The 17,236-nt window shown below is 43.0% G+C and overlaps 1 protein-coding gene across 1 annotated transcript in view; it reads left to right on the top strand.

Annotated features, from left to right (window-relative positions):
- ERCC6 (ERCC excision repair 6, chromatin remodeling factor) overlaps positions 1–17,236 on the top strand; it is a 201,916-nt gene that overhangs the window by 152,438 nt on the left and 32,242 nt on the right. The window contains exons 11-14 of the mRNA XM_086921802.1: positions 9,557–9,673; positions 14,398–14,493; positions 16,346–16,564; positions 16,763–16,873. Coding sequence (XP_086777928.1) covers positions 9,557–9,673; positions 14,398–14,493; positions 16,346–16,564; positions 16,763–16,873 — 543 coding nt within the window. The remainder of the gene's footprint in view (positions 1–9,556; positions 9,674–14,397; positions 14,494–16,345; positions 16,565–16,762; positions 16,874–17,236) is intronic.

Raw genomic sequence — 17,236 nt, 5'->3', positions numbered from 1 at the left:
GAAAAGACTAAAAGCTTTCGCAAATCAAACCAACTGTTCGTTGCTTACTCAGGGGTCAGAAAAGGGCTGGCCCTTTCACGTTCCTCCATATCCAGATGGATTGCTTCCGCTATTTGCTTCTGTCATGAGAAAGCAGGAAGACCTCTCGACAGGAAAGTCCGTGCCCATGATACACGGAAAATGGCGACGTCTTCTGCATTGCTGGCAGGAGTACCCCTTCCAGACATATGTAGAGCAGCAACCTGGTCGACTGCTCATACATTCACCAAGCATTACTGTCTGGACACGGAATGGAAAGCGGATGCAGCAGTGGGACAGGCAGTCCTGCGACATCTCTTTAAATAAGGTACATGTTTATGAATTGTATTCTGCAAATTTCTGTTTACTGTATAATATGCTTTTCTCTTTACGCAAATAATTATGATGACAATGTTTAATTGATCATGCCTTGGTATTGTGAAAAGTTCTTTTGTAATAGAAGCAATTTATGGCATTCAGCCCCGAGATAGGAAAGGGGTCTAGCCTGGAAACGCTCTAACTACAGGAACTGCTATCTAATCTGATACAAGCATGTGAATCTATGAAAGATTGAATACTGGAGAAAGAACTAGTTACTTACCTGTACACTATGGTTCTCCAGTATTATCTTTCATAGATTCACATGCGCCCGCCCGCCTCCCCGTTTCCTTTAGGTAGACCGCCTTTTATCTCTGGTTTTCCTGGATAGCTCACTCTTGGGCGGTAGGAAATCTGAGGTATGGTGGCTCTGCTGGGAATGGTGTAGGCTGGGGCTGGTTGCTGATTGGCTGTAGTTTGGGCCACATAATGAGGAGGAGAGGTTACCCTCTGGTTTCTCTACTCTATGGTTTCAGGCAGTTTTTTCTTCTACTGCTATGATTATTATTTACCGGGAGACTCCCACCATGACGACGGGGAAGATACAAGCATGTGAATCTATGAAAGATAATACTGGAGAACCATAGTGTACAGGTAAGTAACTAGTTCTTTACAATCTATTAACTCACTGTGGACATTGAAATCTCCTAAGAGTAGGAAATCATTGTTACCATGCACATGGGGTGCTAGAGCCTCTGTAAGCGAAACAAAAAGATTAGTACACGGGCCAGGAGGACGATAAACCAAGGCTCCTTTCCTGCTCTCTTTAGGCGTAGAGTTGATTTTAAATATCAGTAATTCTAACTCAGGGGTACATAGCTCATCAATCACAGTGACGTTGATTTCCTGTTTGTGAACAATTGCTATCCCCCCTCCTATCTTGGTGGGTCGATCTAGCCTGACTATTTTATACCCGGCTGGAATTCCCAGGGTTATCGCCGGGACTGAGTGGGGCTTTAGCCAGGTTTCTGTCAGGAAACATAGGTCCGGTTCCTCTGATGAGATGAGGTCCCATACCTCTGTGGCGTGCTTCGATAAAGATCTAATGTTGCAGAGCAGATTTTTACTCCCTGGGGGTATGCTAACGCCCACCTTGTTACTCAGGGCTGTGTGGTGTTCTTTTAGCACCCTGTCAAATGGGTTATCAGTGGGGTCCCTGTCCTCTGATAGTAGATGGAACTGTGCTTTACAGTAGCGGCATGTGAACGGGCCCTCTAGACTTATTCCAGCCCTATTATCACATTTATGGGGAGGTTAAGTGATTTGCTCAGAATCACACGATGTTAAACCGACACCGAGGCTGGAACCTGGCTCTCCAGCTCCGAGGTCGGCAGCTCAGACCATTAGACCACATCCTCTCCCCACTTTCAGGGTTAGTAGTTGATTCCATTTTAAGCAGCGCTAACTGGAGAAATATGCTGGTGCAAGCTGCCTCCTGACGAGAGCCCGGCACTTATGTTTTTTTTTTTTAGAAATTAACCACTGAGTGTGGGTGCGTGGTTGATTGTGAAAAGGAGTTAATGTTTAGTTGTGTGAGTACGTGTGGATGAATGTGCTGACTTTCTTGTCCCTCTCATCTATACAGGTACTTGCCAGAGTGCAGCACTGAGTACAGGAATATACATTCATGAGTATGTATGATGGAGTAAAGAAGTGAGTACATGCGTGAACAAATAGGAAGAAATGAATGAGTGCTACAACAACTAAGAACAGGAGGGAAGTAGTGAGCTTACATAAGTGGAGGAGTGCAGCAGTGAAGAATGTAGCACTGTTTCCAGTAATGAATACAGAAGTGAATGAGTGAGTATAAGTAAAAATACACAAGTATACATGAATGAGTGAGAGCCATATTTGGTCAGTGAGTGCAGGAATGAATGTAAAAGAGTGGACGATGCCAGCAGTGAGTGAATTAGTGATTGTACATGAGTGAACGAGTGCAGTTGAGAATTAACATAGCAGTAAGAGGGTGCAGTTGTGAGTGCATTACTGCAGCTGTGCGGCATGCCACAGTGTGTGGGAGTTTGAAGCAGTTAATACTGAACGCAGTGAATGAGCGCCCTGACTAAAGGTGGGCTTTGTTTCTGGTTGTTGAAGGGTCTGGGGTGCAGTAACCCCCTGTTTTGGTATCCACCGAACCTCGTCGGCGGTGGGATGTAGTGTAGGAAGCTCATAAGAGGTTTTTTCACACTCTATGCCTTAGTGCTTCAGTGCTGCCAACAGTAACACAGCTCATGCGAGCTACTGTCTTTTTGAGGTAATCTGGTAAGGCAAGCTTTGAAGCGGAGATAAGGAAAGTGTTTTCACTTTTCTTCCATCTCTGTATGCATATCAGTGGTCTTTCATTTACACAATCTCTCTTTTTTACACAGTCTGTGTTTCCTTGAAAGAAATGGATGCAATTTCATGAAACAGTGGGTGCCAAGCTCCTGCATGCCACTCTGACATCCCGAAAAGAGTCAGTGTAATGGACCCTATTGCTTTGTATCTAAAGCCATACAGGAGATAGGCAGAGTTGATGTTATGTTATGCAGATTTGTAGAGAGCACTATCACCCAGGAGGGTATCATGGCACTGAGCAGGTGTGAGTCTAGCCCAAACTAGTGTTTAATGGGACTACTCAAGAAGCCAGGTCTTAAGCATCTTGCAGGATTAACCCTTTGGATGCTTCAGGCGGCCCCTGGCCATCCGACGATATGGGTGGCGTGTGCGTCGGATGGCCGGGAGCCGTCCGAATTGGGCACATGCGAAATTTCCCTGCACTGCGGGAAAATTTTCGCGCGCATCCAATGGGTTAAAGAAGTGAGAAGGATCTTATGTGTAGCAGCAGGAGCGATGTTGAAGAAGGTTTTGAAGGCAGATGCAATTGTTTAGGTATGCTTGCTCTGTGCGTCAGGTATGCCCAGATGTGGGTCATGGGCTCACTGTGCCACTGGAATCAAGCTATCCTGGCTGAAGAGGGGTGAAACCCCGAAACCGGTCTTAGGATGCTTGTTTCCGGTCCAGGGAGGACCTGGCTGTTCGGGCTGGACTGTTCCCATGAGGCACAGGGTCAAGACTCATTTGCATATGGTCAGGTCTAAACTGGGGTGGCATGGTGAGGAAAAGAATGATGGATTTAAACCAGATCTCTTGACTGGGGGTGAATATTTTGATTTGTTCTGCATTCCATCCATCAATTGTGTGTCTTGTGTTACTATATGGGCAGCCAATGGAGCTCCTGCAGTTGTAGTGTGATGTGATTGCAGCATGGAAGGATGGGAGTGACTCTGGCTACGGTGTTCTGAATGGTCTGAAGCATTCTGATGAGTTTTTTAAAATTTATTTTTGGTTGATTCTAGCATAGAGGGTGTGCCCGTAGTCTATCTTGCTCGTGATGAGGGTGTGCAAGACAGTTTTCCAGGTGCTGAATGCGAGCCATTTAAAAATCTTCCTGCACATCTTCAGGGTATGGAAGCATAAAGCAATGATGGCACTGACTTGGGCAATCTTGTCGAGTTTGCTTTCAATGATGATCCCGAGGTCCTTGGCATGGGTGTTGGTAATGGGTGTCAGTCCTAGCGTAGCTCTGTTGGCCACCAGGTGGAACCCCATGCTCAATTGCTCTTCCCAAACTCCAATTTCGGTCTTTTTCCGTGATCAGCTTGCATAGCTGTCCTCAACTCTGTAGCTACTTGATAGTGATAGGTTGCTAAATGCAGTAGTGATCTTAAAAATGTCATCCAAACGTTGATTCAAGTATAAAAGAAGCGTTTTAATGTTTTCAATCATGCAAAACCATGATAATAATTATTAATGTTTAGCCTTCTCTCACTGACGTTTAGCTGCTATCAGTGTATGATAGTACATTTATTTGTGGTGGCACGAAAACAGCAGCACCGGTCGCTTCTCTAATGTAACAGAAGAAAGTCTCAAAAAGAAAGCAATGTTTCTAGGTTGTAAATGCAGTGGCCATCTTCTAAGCATCATTACATACGTTCTAATCATGCTGAAAATATGATAATACTTCAACTTTATTAGCCTTAATGTGAACGGTAGCCAAGGTCTACTGTATCAGACTCTTATATAAAGATGTTCGGCTTGGTAAGCTGGAGGAGTAGCAACCTTGGCGGCAGTATTGGCTCCTGGAGGGGGTGGGGTGGGGCGGGGAGGGGCAGGGTGGAGGGTAGTAAACTACGGCACACGGCCACATCGAGGTAAGTACATAAATAAATCAATAAAACGAATGACATTGCGCACACTGCATCGCCATTTGGCGTTGCAGCGTGTGCAATGTAATTAGTTTTATTTATTTATGTACTTACCTCGGTTCGGCTGTGTGCTGTAGTTTACTACCCCCACCCTAGCCCTCCCCCGCCCCGCCCCTCTGCTCCGCACCACTCCTTCCAGGAGCCGCTACTGCTTGGCGGCAGGACTTATACAGCACAGCGGGAACTGAAACAACTGCCACTGCACCGGCAAGGTGTATGGTGCGCCTTTTGGCAGTGGCAACTGAATTGTGACTGCTTCTTCATCGAAGCTTCAGGAAGCAGCACTGGTGCAGGAGGTGCCTTTTGCTTAGCCTGTGCTGACAACTGTCAGTTGCTTTGGAATATTGCGGGGAGGCTGTCTTTTGCTGTCACAACAATGTGCTTTTTAAGTTCAAACTAGCCTAAAGCCTTGCATAAGCTGCTGACCTACTGCATGCAGATCCTAAAGCAGCTACTCCTGTTGCTCATCCACTATGTCAATAACCTGCAAATATTGAAAAGTACCCAAAGGACTTTCACTGTCTTTTAAAGTTCACACTCCTAAGTGGCGCCAAGAGTAAATAGGCAAAATGCTGACACTCAGAAAGCCTGACAGCATAACCACCCAGTGCCGCCTGTTGCTCATCCAAATTGTGAAAAACTCTGTTATGTGACCAATGAGTCAAGGAGACTGACCCAAAGTCCCCCTATGTGACCAGTGACTGAAGAGGGCTGACCAAAGCACCTCTATGTATTTGTGTGTATTATGTATCATTTATTCTTTTGAGAAACAATGAGATTAGCAAGACAGCTAAAGCTATCACTTAGCTTGTCTTCGAAATCATAACTGTGATAGGAGGTACTTACCTTTGCAGGTGCTATTGTCTCTGCAGATAGAACCTAAGCCCGGAACGAGCTGTCTCCACACACAGGGAGAGGCTTCCTTTGGCAAATGCAGTCACACAATTCCACTGTTTGTAGTGTTTGCAGACACAGGCCTAATCAGGGCATGATCTTGAGCAGGAGGGGGCTACCTGAGACCTCAGTGGCGGCTCCTCAGCAAAGGCGGAGGAGCATCACCCACTGCTTTCTGTAGTGTCAGTAAAGCAAAAATAAAGTGATAATAACTTGGTTATCATTTTATTTCTTCCTGCTGCAGCAGCTTTGTGGGGTGGGGTGGAGTCGCTCTGCTCAAAGATCAGGGGAAGAGTGCTGGGCACTCTGTAAGTGTGCATGAATGTTTGTCCGGCCGTCTTGGGCTTGCCAAACAGTCATGCACACTTTGGGTGGAGGACATGCCCAGGCTTCCAGTCCATGTCTGAATGTCGAACCACGGCGCTTAGACAAATCACAGCGCTGCATTGCAGCTTTGTGATTGGCTTGGGGTGCCTGGGTGCTTCCTGTTCCGGCCTGACGCAGAGGAGAGACACAGTGATACGGTAAGTTTACTTTTCTTTTTTTACAGCCACATGGCCCCCGCCACCCCCGAAACGTGCTGGCCACCACTGGACCTCCGTGTAAACTAGATGAGTATGAACAGCCTCTGAAGGCCAAGAATGAGCCGGGTGAGTCCATTGCTCCCACATCTGGTCTCTGAAGGTACAGAATGTCACAGAGTGAAGCCTCTGCAGGCATTGAGAGAGTGTCTCCAGACACACATTGGATATGTATGGGACTTGTGCTGCTAAAGCGAGGTTGAGTAAGACTTTCAAGGCACTGAACTATACTGATTGGGTTATGTGGTAGTCCGAACAAAATATGGCTAAGTGGGGGTCTCTGCAGGCAGCAAATGGGTGTAAGTGATATCTCTGTGGGCTCATTTCGAGACAACGTATAGCAAATGTAGGCACAGGATTTCCAGAGTGGCGCTGAAAGGTATCTATGCAGGCATTGAGCATATGCAAGACCGATTTGGAATGCAGTATGGCCGAATTAGCCTATGCAGGCACAGAGTTGGATTCAATGGTGGTTTGGCTGTCACATAAAGTGGCAGATGGCTTGGCAGTGTTGACAGAGTATGGTCCCGCAGACATATACCAAGGTTAATCTGGGCCTCTGAAGGCATAACGGGAGCTATGAAGGCTCTCCCTGGGCACAAGAATGGCTAAGTGCTGTTCAGTCAGCTTGGTAGGTTGCAGTGCAGAAACAACATGGTCACTCCATTGCTGTCTGTCGTTTTTATAGGAGCAATTTCTAGTTTTGAAGAAAGAATATATTAATTGAAAATACTTTGTTTAATGCCATGCTACGACTTTCCTTTTAAAAGTTCTGAATCTGTGTTGATTTATCCTGGGAACAATAAGTACATTCATTATAAAAACCTTTGCTTACACGATTTTAAGGTGATGGTGATGATTGTTGCTGTCATTCTCCATATCATTTATGATCACCATATACATTTTACAATATATTGGTAACTCGTAAAGGCTGTGACTTCTGAATTTAATTTAATATCTCTTATTATCACCTCAACTCCAACTTTTCAGTGAGTTCAGTACCATACAGTTATTTAAATATGCACTGGGGCAGTAGCATAACAAACCCTCATTGTTACAATAAAGTGTTTTCAAATATTGTATTTAGCTTTATGCAATCTATGCATCAGAAATTCAAGTCTTGATGCCTTTCAGTACTTTACTTTTTATTTCTGATATATGTGTTATATTTTATATCTTGGACCTACTGAAACATTCTACCTGGAGTCTTTGGATTGCGATCATATCATTTGTAAAATGAGTTATCGGTCCCAACAGATTATTATACGTAGTTCTGGAGCAATTCATGCTAGAATATTTCATCCAGAGATTTCATCTGCTGCCAGCACACGCACTGTCTAGGGAAAAACATGCAGGAAGCGGAACAGTGAGTTGATTCCTACATGTTATTCCCCAAAATCTCACCCTCTAACTCCCTCCAGAATAACCCGAAACCCCAGTAACAATAATTCATGGGAAAAGTGAAGGAGGGGGAGTAATAAAGGGTATTAGACCATTTCTTAACCAGGCTTCTCCAACGAGTAGCTCAGGATCAACTGGTGGCTCTTCAGCTACCTCTGAGTAGCTCTCCTGTGTGCAGCCCAGTGAACTGAATTCGAAGCTTTTGCTTGGTTGAATTAATATATGTATACTAAAACTGAAAAGTGTGTATTCGGGAGGAAAATGTATGTATTTTCAGAACCCATAAGTTGATGTTTGGAGAAAAATGGTTGAATTTCCAGTCTATATTTAAAGCGGATATTTGAGTAATAAAAATCAAACTGGGTTGGGGAGCACTTATTACTAATGTTATTAACTTGGTGCTAGTGACATTGCAGCTACAGCTGCTATTTATTACCCATGTAAAGGCATTCTACATTGACAATGCATTTTTTACATTACTGCTGGTAATCCTGCTTGAGGCAGAGGTCATCACTGCTAGCAATCTTGCATATGGTGGCAACTAATGTAACCTTGTTTAATGTGGTTACTATTACATCTCTAATAATACTAGTAGCTCACGAAGATTTTAAATGAACATAAGTAGCTCTTATAACAGAAAATAATGGAGTCCCCTGTTCTAAACAATCGCCTTTGTTGTAACCAGCCTCTGAAAGTAGGCCTAGGGTGTTTCCTGTTTTTAATCTTCAAATTGTTGGTTGACAGTAGCACTGATACGAATGCTGGCTCTATAAATGCATCTCATAAATAAGAGGTGCATTTCTAGGGCCAGCGTTAGTATCTGTGTTCATATCGAAGTATAATTAAGGCACGATAATCAAAGTCGAGATATCTCTTTGTTTATTAAGTATTATTTTGCATCATTCATTTAGGTAAAAAGTAGTTAGATTTTCACGTAACCAAATGTTTAAAACATCTAAATGCCCTTGTGAGTCATTTCATGTCCTCCTCAAATCTTCTTTGAGGCGCTGTCCAGGCTTATTGGTGAAAATATGGTTTCAGACATCCCTGTGATTACTAGGCTATATGTGGGGCATGATATCTCAGCTATTTGTTGTAAGCTCCTGTTTCCATACTATAAGCCTGCTGCGCAAAGTTTTTCCCATGCTCCCAGACTCGTTCAGGAAAACTTTGGTACAGGCACTTGTGTTAAGTCGCATCGACTATTGCAATGGCCTACTACTTTCTGCAAACAAGGGTGTGTTGGCTAAACTACAAGTTATCCAGAATACGGCGGCCCGCTTGGTCCTGAATGTCCCTCCCAGAAAAGCATCTCAACCTCTTCTGGACCAACTGCATTGGCTCTCAATCCGGCAGAGAACGAAGTTCAAAGTATGCTGTCTAATACACAAAAGTCTCAACGGACATGGGCCCGCATACCTGGAAAAGAAATTTACCCCATACATTCCGACCCGCTCTCTCCGATCTAGCGACCAACTCCTTTTGGTGGTACCCCGTGCAAGAAAGGCCAGGCATGGCGGTAAAGCTTTATCCATAACGGGACCTTCACTATGGAACAAACTCCCTTTGTCCCTCAGACAATGCTCAGAGCATTTAAAATTCAGAAAACAACTCAAAACCCTGCTGTTCAGTAATCAGATCTAGGTCCCGCCGCTGATACTCTGTTCTCTTTTGTCCTTGGCTACTAAGCGCAGAGATACTCCATTGGAGTCGATTCAAGCACTATACAAACCCGCAAATAAACTAGGAAAGGTACAAAGACCCTGACTTATAGGGATTTGAAGGTGGCAGGAGACACCCCACCCCACCCTAAGTGGGCACCATACAGTAAGTCATTTAGTTTACATATGGGACTAAGTACCACAAATCTGGATGAACATGTAAGGAAGCAAGAGAGGAGCCATCCTTTGAATGTATTTTTGCCTATTTGCTCTGGGCCAATGAGAAGAGAGGATGCTTGAAATATTTGTTTTGTGTTACAGAAGTTCACTTTCATTGTGTATTTTCGGGGAGCTGATCTCTAGGTTTTCTTTTCAGGTAAAGACTGCCTATAAGTGTGCATGTGTTCTGAGAGACACCATCAACCCGTATCTGTTGCGGAGGATGAAGGCTGATGTGAAGATGAGTCTCTCACTTCCAGATAAAAGTGAGCAGGTAATAAATTACACCAGATTAATTTAATTTTCTCCCGGTACATCTGGAGGCATTGCTAGGAAATTGGTCACATTTTGCCCCAAGATGTTTTTTTATATTCATCTTCTTTAATTATTTCTGGCATCTAGTGCTTGTATCCAGAATAGGTTGAAAAGTTGGTAGAAATATAATTTTGAGTATCTCCTGAAAGACCGGCCTGTCATCAACTCGTGATTCACCTTGACCAGATCCCCAAAGTTGTCTGTTGTTACTTAATTCTGCAGAACTGTTTACAGTTCAGTTTTTAAAGCATCGGTCTATCGTAGAGCCCTTAGTATTTCAAATTATTCTTCTGCATCAGACAATAACATGTGATTGCCCCTAATATCTATTGTATTGAACACACATGACACATCGAAACACTGGCAATTTTGCTTCTTTGTGAAGGGCATTCTTCTTCACCCTTGGTATTTTTTAATATGGTAATATGCTCTTTTCATGTTTTCTGAAAGTTCCTCAGCGTCAGATGGCACTTTCTGTTATTGTCCAAAACATGGTAATCTATGAATGATGTAAACAATGCTTAATAGGGAATGCTTACCTCCTAGCTGTGTGTGGTAGCTGTGAATAGATATGCAAAAACGGAAAGAGCAGGCACGTTGAAAGCAACTGCACGAGAACCATGGCACTGTAGTGATGTATGATATATGTTCTGTCATCCAAATAAAGGAAAATATCACTCTCTAACCCTCACCTGTTAAGTGCCTGCCCTCTTCCTTCACATATTATGTCTAGTGGATTGTACCCTACTATGGGGCGTGACTCAAGCGATAGATACTTTTCAAGAAGTTATTCCAATGTTACCTGTTGAAGCCAAGCTGCAAAGTCTTCCATTGTTTCACATTTCTTTAAACCTGATTTTGTGGATTTGTAAAATTCTTCTTAAAAAGTTGTATTCAGTACTCTGGTGCTGTGCAGGGATTCTGAGCTCTGAACCCATCTAACATGAACTGCACACCTCAATTATTCAGTTACACCCACAACCTCACTCATCCTTCACACCAAGAAGCAATGGGTGCAAAGTCTGAAACATTGAATGTAAATAGGAGTCATTCGAGTTTCTGATCCCAAGCAATCCATCTTTTATGTGCGCGCTTCTGCCTCATTCAAGCAGCTTCCCAAGACATTTCCATGGCTTCATCATTAGCACGTGACCTCTCCATGGGATTTTTCTAAAAGACATTACTATCCAAAACACCACCCTGGTAAAGTGAAATTCATAATTGTGTCTAGAGTGGTGTAGTAAGGGGGTTCACCCTAGTGTCTGGCATTAGACTACCTCCTAATCATGTTCATCCTTCCACATCAAGATCAGCAGTATAGTGGTAGTGATTGTGTTTACATTTCGGTTTGCATAGTGCCTCTCTATTAACCCTTTCGCTGCGGCGGCTATTCCGCCGCAGTGCTAGGGGGTGGGGGGGGGGGCGCGCGGCGCTCCGACGCTGGTGACGGAACCGCTCTGTCACGCCCCTCGGGTGAGCTGTGCTTGTGACGGAACGGTTCCGTCACGGCCCGCCCTCTCAATAGAACGCGCCACGCAGGCGCGGAATCAGTGCAGGCGGGCGAGCGGGCCGTGACGGAACCGTTCCGTCACCAGCACAGCCCACCCGAGGGGCGTGACGGAGCGGTTCCATCACCAGCGTGGGAGGGGTTAATATCTGAGCACTTGAAGTCAAGAGAGTCACATTTTCTGAGCTTTTTCATTAAGATGAAAAGAAGTTCAGGGTGCAGTAGTGAGCCCTCTTCTGTCTCCTCAAATAAGTGGCCTACTTGAATTCATAGACTTTTGTTTGGTAGAAGTAAAAGCACATAATGTTGCTGTTTGCACCTGATTTTAGAATTAGTATGAACTAGCACCAGCAGTGACTCGGGGACCATGGAAACACTGTTTCCCATTACAGCATAAATTACCATTTATGCTGCAGCAGAACAGATAGCAGTGAGTTAACCAACATGTGGGTGATTTATGTTGTGTGGTGCTATTCATGCCACTAGTAGCAACTTCAGAGAGCCAGACAAATAGAGAAGAAGGCAAGCAGAAATCATCAGCTCTTCTAAGTAGCATTCCAGTACCTGAAGGAAAAGTGGGACCTTTATACAGAAAAGACATGTATGTAGTTAGGATAGTTTGAGAGTGATCTGGAAAGTGTGTCCATCTAGTGTGACCTAGACCTGCAAAGATTTCCTAGAATCATGGCCTTGTTGAAACCTGTGGCAAGACGCTTTGAGAGGAACGCCCAGGAAAGCCCAATCTAATAGGATAGTTTAGGGGTCCCTTCGGAACATGAGGTTGCCTAAATGTAGGGGCAGTCTGTACAAGAGAACCACAAAAACTCTGGCTCCCTTCCTGTTAAAAGATACAGGATGTATCCTTTTTGTTGTATTTTTAGCTTGGATGGTGTGGTAATCTGTACATATTGAAAAACCTAAATAGTTATTACTGTTTCATACCTCAATACCAGAATGCTCTGCGCGTAATAAACAGCATTCTTAAAATCATCCTCAAATGTGACGTGACCCATATTTTTTAGACCTAGCGATATCTTGTTGCATAGTTTTGCAACAAACCTGTTTTTGCAGCAATACTGGCATGATAAAACCAGTGAGCCAACGAGGTCCACTTTGTGATAAAAGCTCAGCATTGGTGTGGTTTTATTAACCATATGATGGTGGTGTTGTACGCTTTGTATCTCTTCATTTACTTGATTGAACAATAGCACTCCATCAAAGAAGAATCTTTGGTTTTTACCTCCGGCACACAGATAGGCAGTCCTCCTTTGAAGGCAGACATTTGAAGAGGTGCTGCCTCGAGTTGAATTTGTCTAAGAGGTATGGTTCAGTTTTTAAGGCATTGAGTGTGAGGTTGTTGTCCTTCATCTATTCTTGCACAAGAGTAAAGCACAAGGTGATGTATGTATTCTACATCGTTGCCCCTTTAATTTCCAAGACGCAGCATGATCTGTATGTTGTCATTGTAGGTTTGAAAAATGTCTTGAATTTGTCAATCACATCAGCTAACAGTTTTAATTCTTTACTGCACACGTTTTTTGTTTTGGTACTACTTTTTCAGAATTTTTTGTTTTGGTACTACTTTTTCAGAATTTTTCACCCTGACAAACTTAGAGATTGGATGATAATTCAGGTACCGGTAGTTGCTGGTGCCCATTTGACATTTTTAAGGGTATGGTGATTAGAGCTTTTTCTGGTTGACTTGAACATTTCCATGATCTACTTAAACAAGTGTGAGAGGCCTGTGAGAATTGGGGTTACAGCTGTGATTTTTTGGGCAACTGGCTAGGCATGGCTCTGAAATGGCAGAAGAGCCTTTGATATTTCTAACCACTTTGATAACGTCGTCCTGTTGATAGGTGAGAATGTGGAAAAGAATGTTGTAGCAACTGGTTGTTCTGGTGTTGTATCTCTCTAACTTAAGTGCTGGTTAGTTGGCAACTTTTAACTTGCTTGCTTCCACTTTATTGCAGAGCTCAAGTAAAGTGCCTGACAGCTTTTGAGATGGGATGGTTGCATTTATGATCTGTGGGAGGAGCATGATAATACCCTTGTAGATTTTGAAATTGGCAGATGTTTTGATGCTACTTTCAGAGAACCATTTGTTATATAAGCTTTCTTGTGTTGGTCCACTGCTTTCTGGTAGCCGTTTGCTTTGGTTTAGCACAGTGGCTTTCCCGTTCAAAGCCTGATTCCTGCCATTGCTGCTCTAGCACTTTTCAATCTCTTTATATGCTTGCCAGCTGTCTGTTGTAAAATGTATTTGCAGCTTTGACAAGCGATTGAGTATTCTTTTTGTCAAGCTTGGCAAGTATGTAAAGAGTCCTAGTGTGTTTGCCACAGAAATAGCTCAGGAGGTCATTTGGATGCAGTGTATTTTCAGGAGTAAAAGAATGTGTTGCAATATTCTGGATAATATTTCTCAGGAAAGTTTTAAAGAGATCTTTTCCACCTGGCTTTAGTGATCGGGTGATCAGGTAGTGGGACTTTTTAGGATTCTTTACCAGGTGTATAATCTACCTAGTGATAAAGGAATGGTGTGTCCATTATTGTGGGGTTATGACCATGCTTCGGGTACCAGGCCAGTATAGAAATGTAGGCCAGTCTCTTTAATAGGAATCTGAATGAGCTGATTTTATTTGACATCTTGGGCACTGGATGATTAAGATTGGTGTCTTGGACTGGCAGCCGATAAAGAAATGAGATAAATGCGTATGGCTTTCCCCATGGATTTCATGTTTAAAAGAGTCGAAAGCCATTTATTCTTGTATGCTGATCTGAGAGCAGGTGAATCTATTAGTCTGTCACTGTTATTCTTGTGCCTACTCTTCTTACTTTATACTTAACTGGGATCCTGAAATCCTCCTGGAGCAGAACACCTAAAATGGCGCTATAGTTGTCCATGAACCAAGTTTCAGTACGATCAAGAAGCTCAAGGTTATGATCCTTAGTAAAGTTACAAATATTGGGTGGATTTTTCACTGCCGATTGATCACGTTTGTCACAACCTAGATTGATTACTCTTATAGATAATGTTTTTTGTTAACTATGGCTTGCAGTTTGTCCTGCTCGAGAGATTATTGAACTTGCAAGAAAGTGGCGTTGAAGTCTTAAGAGTAATATTAAATGAGCTGGCAGATTTTTATGTAAAAGTTGATTTTTCCTTCTCCTCACAGGTGCTTTTCTGCCGCCTAACAGAAGAGCAGCGTGAAGTGTACCAAACATATATTGATTCCAAAGAAGTTTACAGGATCCTCAACGGAGATATGATGGTGAGTACTGGTTAGGGGTCTGGTGTAGGATGCGAATACAAGTGCTAGGAGGACTGTCAAAGGGAGTGGAGGAGAGATGTGAAGAAACATAGGGAAGAGATGAGAAGAGGAATATGGAAATGTCTGAAGATAGGAGGTTGGATAGACTGTAAAGATACCTGGGCTGAAGATGTGCACATATAAACTGCCCAAACATTCCCAGAGGTTGTCATTGCCGAGTATCTAAACACAAATCACGTGCTTCTGGTATGACCCTCGCTTTACAAGGATTGTAGCTTTCTGGCAGTGGGACTAGAAAGAAATCATTTACTGGCTGTGACCTTCATCATGCCATGGAAATTCAAGATCTTGATTAGATTTTGCATATTTTGGGGCACTCTTGCTTTGTTAGATCCGAAAGAGCAACTGCTCAAATGCTGTGTTCACCCAACCTGCACCCGGAATAAACACAGAGCCTTTTCCTGTTTCCCTGGAAGGACCAGAGGAAAGAGCTATTTTCACACACCCAGGTTGATATTAATAAAAAATAAATTTAAAAAACTCAACTAATTTAATATTGCTTCTTTCAATCCTCCTACCTTTCTTGCCTTTTACAGTGGCAGCTTTGCCCTGATTTGATACCTGTCAAAAACTTTAACTTCTATGCGTTTTTGGTTTCTCTGCAGAGCTCCTCAGTCTCCATAGCCATTCAATTATGGAGTCCGTTTTAGAGAGAAGTGTGTAATCGGGAGAGCAGGTCAGACACGAAAGTGAAAAGAGGATGGGGTGTGGGTGAAGGAACATAAATGTAGCATGCCAGTTACCTGGTAGAGAGAGAGAAATAGAAAAAAGGAGCTAATGAATGAGAATCGTAAAGGTAGGAATGCGAGAATAAAATAAAAGTATTTGGGTGAACAGGATAGAGATTGAGGTAAATGAAGAAGGCAGGTAAGCGATTTAACTGTAGAAACAAAATGGAATCTGGGAAATGTAGAAGTGGAAGGCAGAAAGAGGTACAGATGGAGCTGAGGAGATAAGATGTAGAAATTACCTTAATTTCATGTCTCAAATGGTACTGGTACATAGCAGATCTGCATAGTGGTTATGCAGGGGTGCAATTGCTACTTTTGCCCTGGCTGCCCACCTACCTTCCACCCCATAGCTCCCCAGATTTCTCTTGTGATTGTTCCCCCTGCTTCATTGAATGTTTGTGCTTTAAGGTCTTCTTCCATAACCCCTACATTGAAAGCTGAGGCTGGCCCATGCCTCTGGTTTGGGAGGGAGTCATGAAGCTGCCAGTCATGGCGTGGGTTTCGATTTGGTTGAGGTCTCTATTAAATCTCTTGAGGATGAGTGTGAAGCTTGTTGGGAAGAAAATATTACCTAGGCGAGCATGTGGAATGGGAGGAAAATTCACTTAAAATTCAAACCTTTCACCACCTCTGGAAGTATCAAAAACTACGTTAGGGGACAGTGTGAGTCAAATCTTGCACTTCAAGGTGTTGTGATTCTATTTCCTTAAACGGCTGGAAAACCACCTAATCGAATGCTGGGCCCTGTGTAATTTTGGGCCAAGACGCCAGAACATATATCCTTCAATTTTTTTCTTTTCGCTGTAGATTGAAAGGTTCAGTAGAAAAGACATAGCAAAGTCATAGTAGTATGCCAGCACATGTTTAAATATTCTTGCCCATAGTGGGCACTAAATAAGTAGAAAAAAATATAGGTGTAATAAATATCTTAATGTCTGCTTTCATCCTCTTTACTTATTCCCCCATGCCCTTCTTTTTCTCTTACCTAGAATTCCTTCCCCTTACGTATGCTCTCTGGCTTCTCTTCTCTTCTTCCACTCATGTTTTTTCTATTATTCTAGGTTTTTCCTGGGCTCATCGCCTTGAGAAAGATTTGCAACCACCCGGACCTCTACTCTGGTGGACCCAAGATCCTCAAAGGAGTACCTGATGAGGACTTAGAAGAAGCAGATCATTTTGGGTACTGGAAGCGTTCTGGAAAGTTGATCGTAGTAGAGTCCTTGTTAAAAATTTGGCATAAGCAGGATCACCGGGTTCTGCTGTTTTCTCAATCCAGACAGGTATGAGCTCAGTTCAGATGCCTCCAACACATGCTGAACACCTCAGGCACAGTCAGAGCTAACCATTGGCACACCTCTACCCCACATGCTTCTATCCCATCATTCAGTACCAGGATCATTGCTTCACTCACTGAAATGTAATTTCTCAGCAGAGTGGAGGACCCTTCATGTTATAATAATTCTGTTTTTCCTCTACAGATGTTGCAGATTCTCGAATTTTTTCTTAGTGATCGCAATTACACTTATATCAAAATGGATGGCACCACAGCAATATCGTCCAGGCAGCCTCTAATAGCTAGATTCAACCAGGTGAGTAACAACATTGTCTATGCTACCTTTTATAAAATGATTAATTTGCCTGCTTCAGCATCACAAAATAATTTGCATTTGCATTAAGTGGAAGGTTTGTCGAATCTTTAATCTACAGTATTAATTTTAAGTCTATCAAATTATCTAGTGTGCTGTTTTTTGGATTAGAGCCCCATTGAAGTTCATATACTCACATAATGTATTTTTCTTTCCATTAGGTATTTTAATATTTTACTCTCTTACCTGAATAACAGCATATATTCTAGTATGATTTATTTTGCAATATGTGTAGGTAAACAATGTAACAGTGTTTTGGCTGTTAAAAAAGGAGGAATGGGATCTTGCTCCTTCTCTTAGCAGTTT

The sequence above is a fragment of the Lissotriton vulgaris genome, chromosome 5 (assembly GCF_964263255.1).
Source record: "Lissotriton vulgaris chromosome 5, aLisVul1.2, whole genome shotgun sequence".
In the NCBI taxonomy this organism is placed as follows: domain Eukaryota; kingdom Metazoa; phylum Chordata; class Amphibia; order Caudata; family Salamandridae; genus Lissotriton; species Lissotriton vulgaris.
The sequence above is the reverse complement of the archived record's forward strand: the minus strand, read 5'-3'. Positions and strand labels throughout refer to the sequence as shown.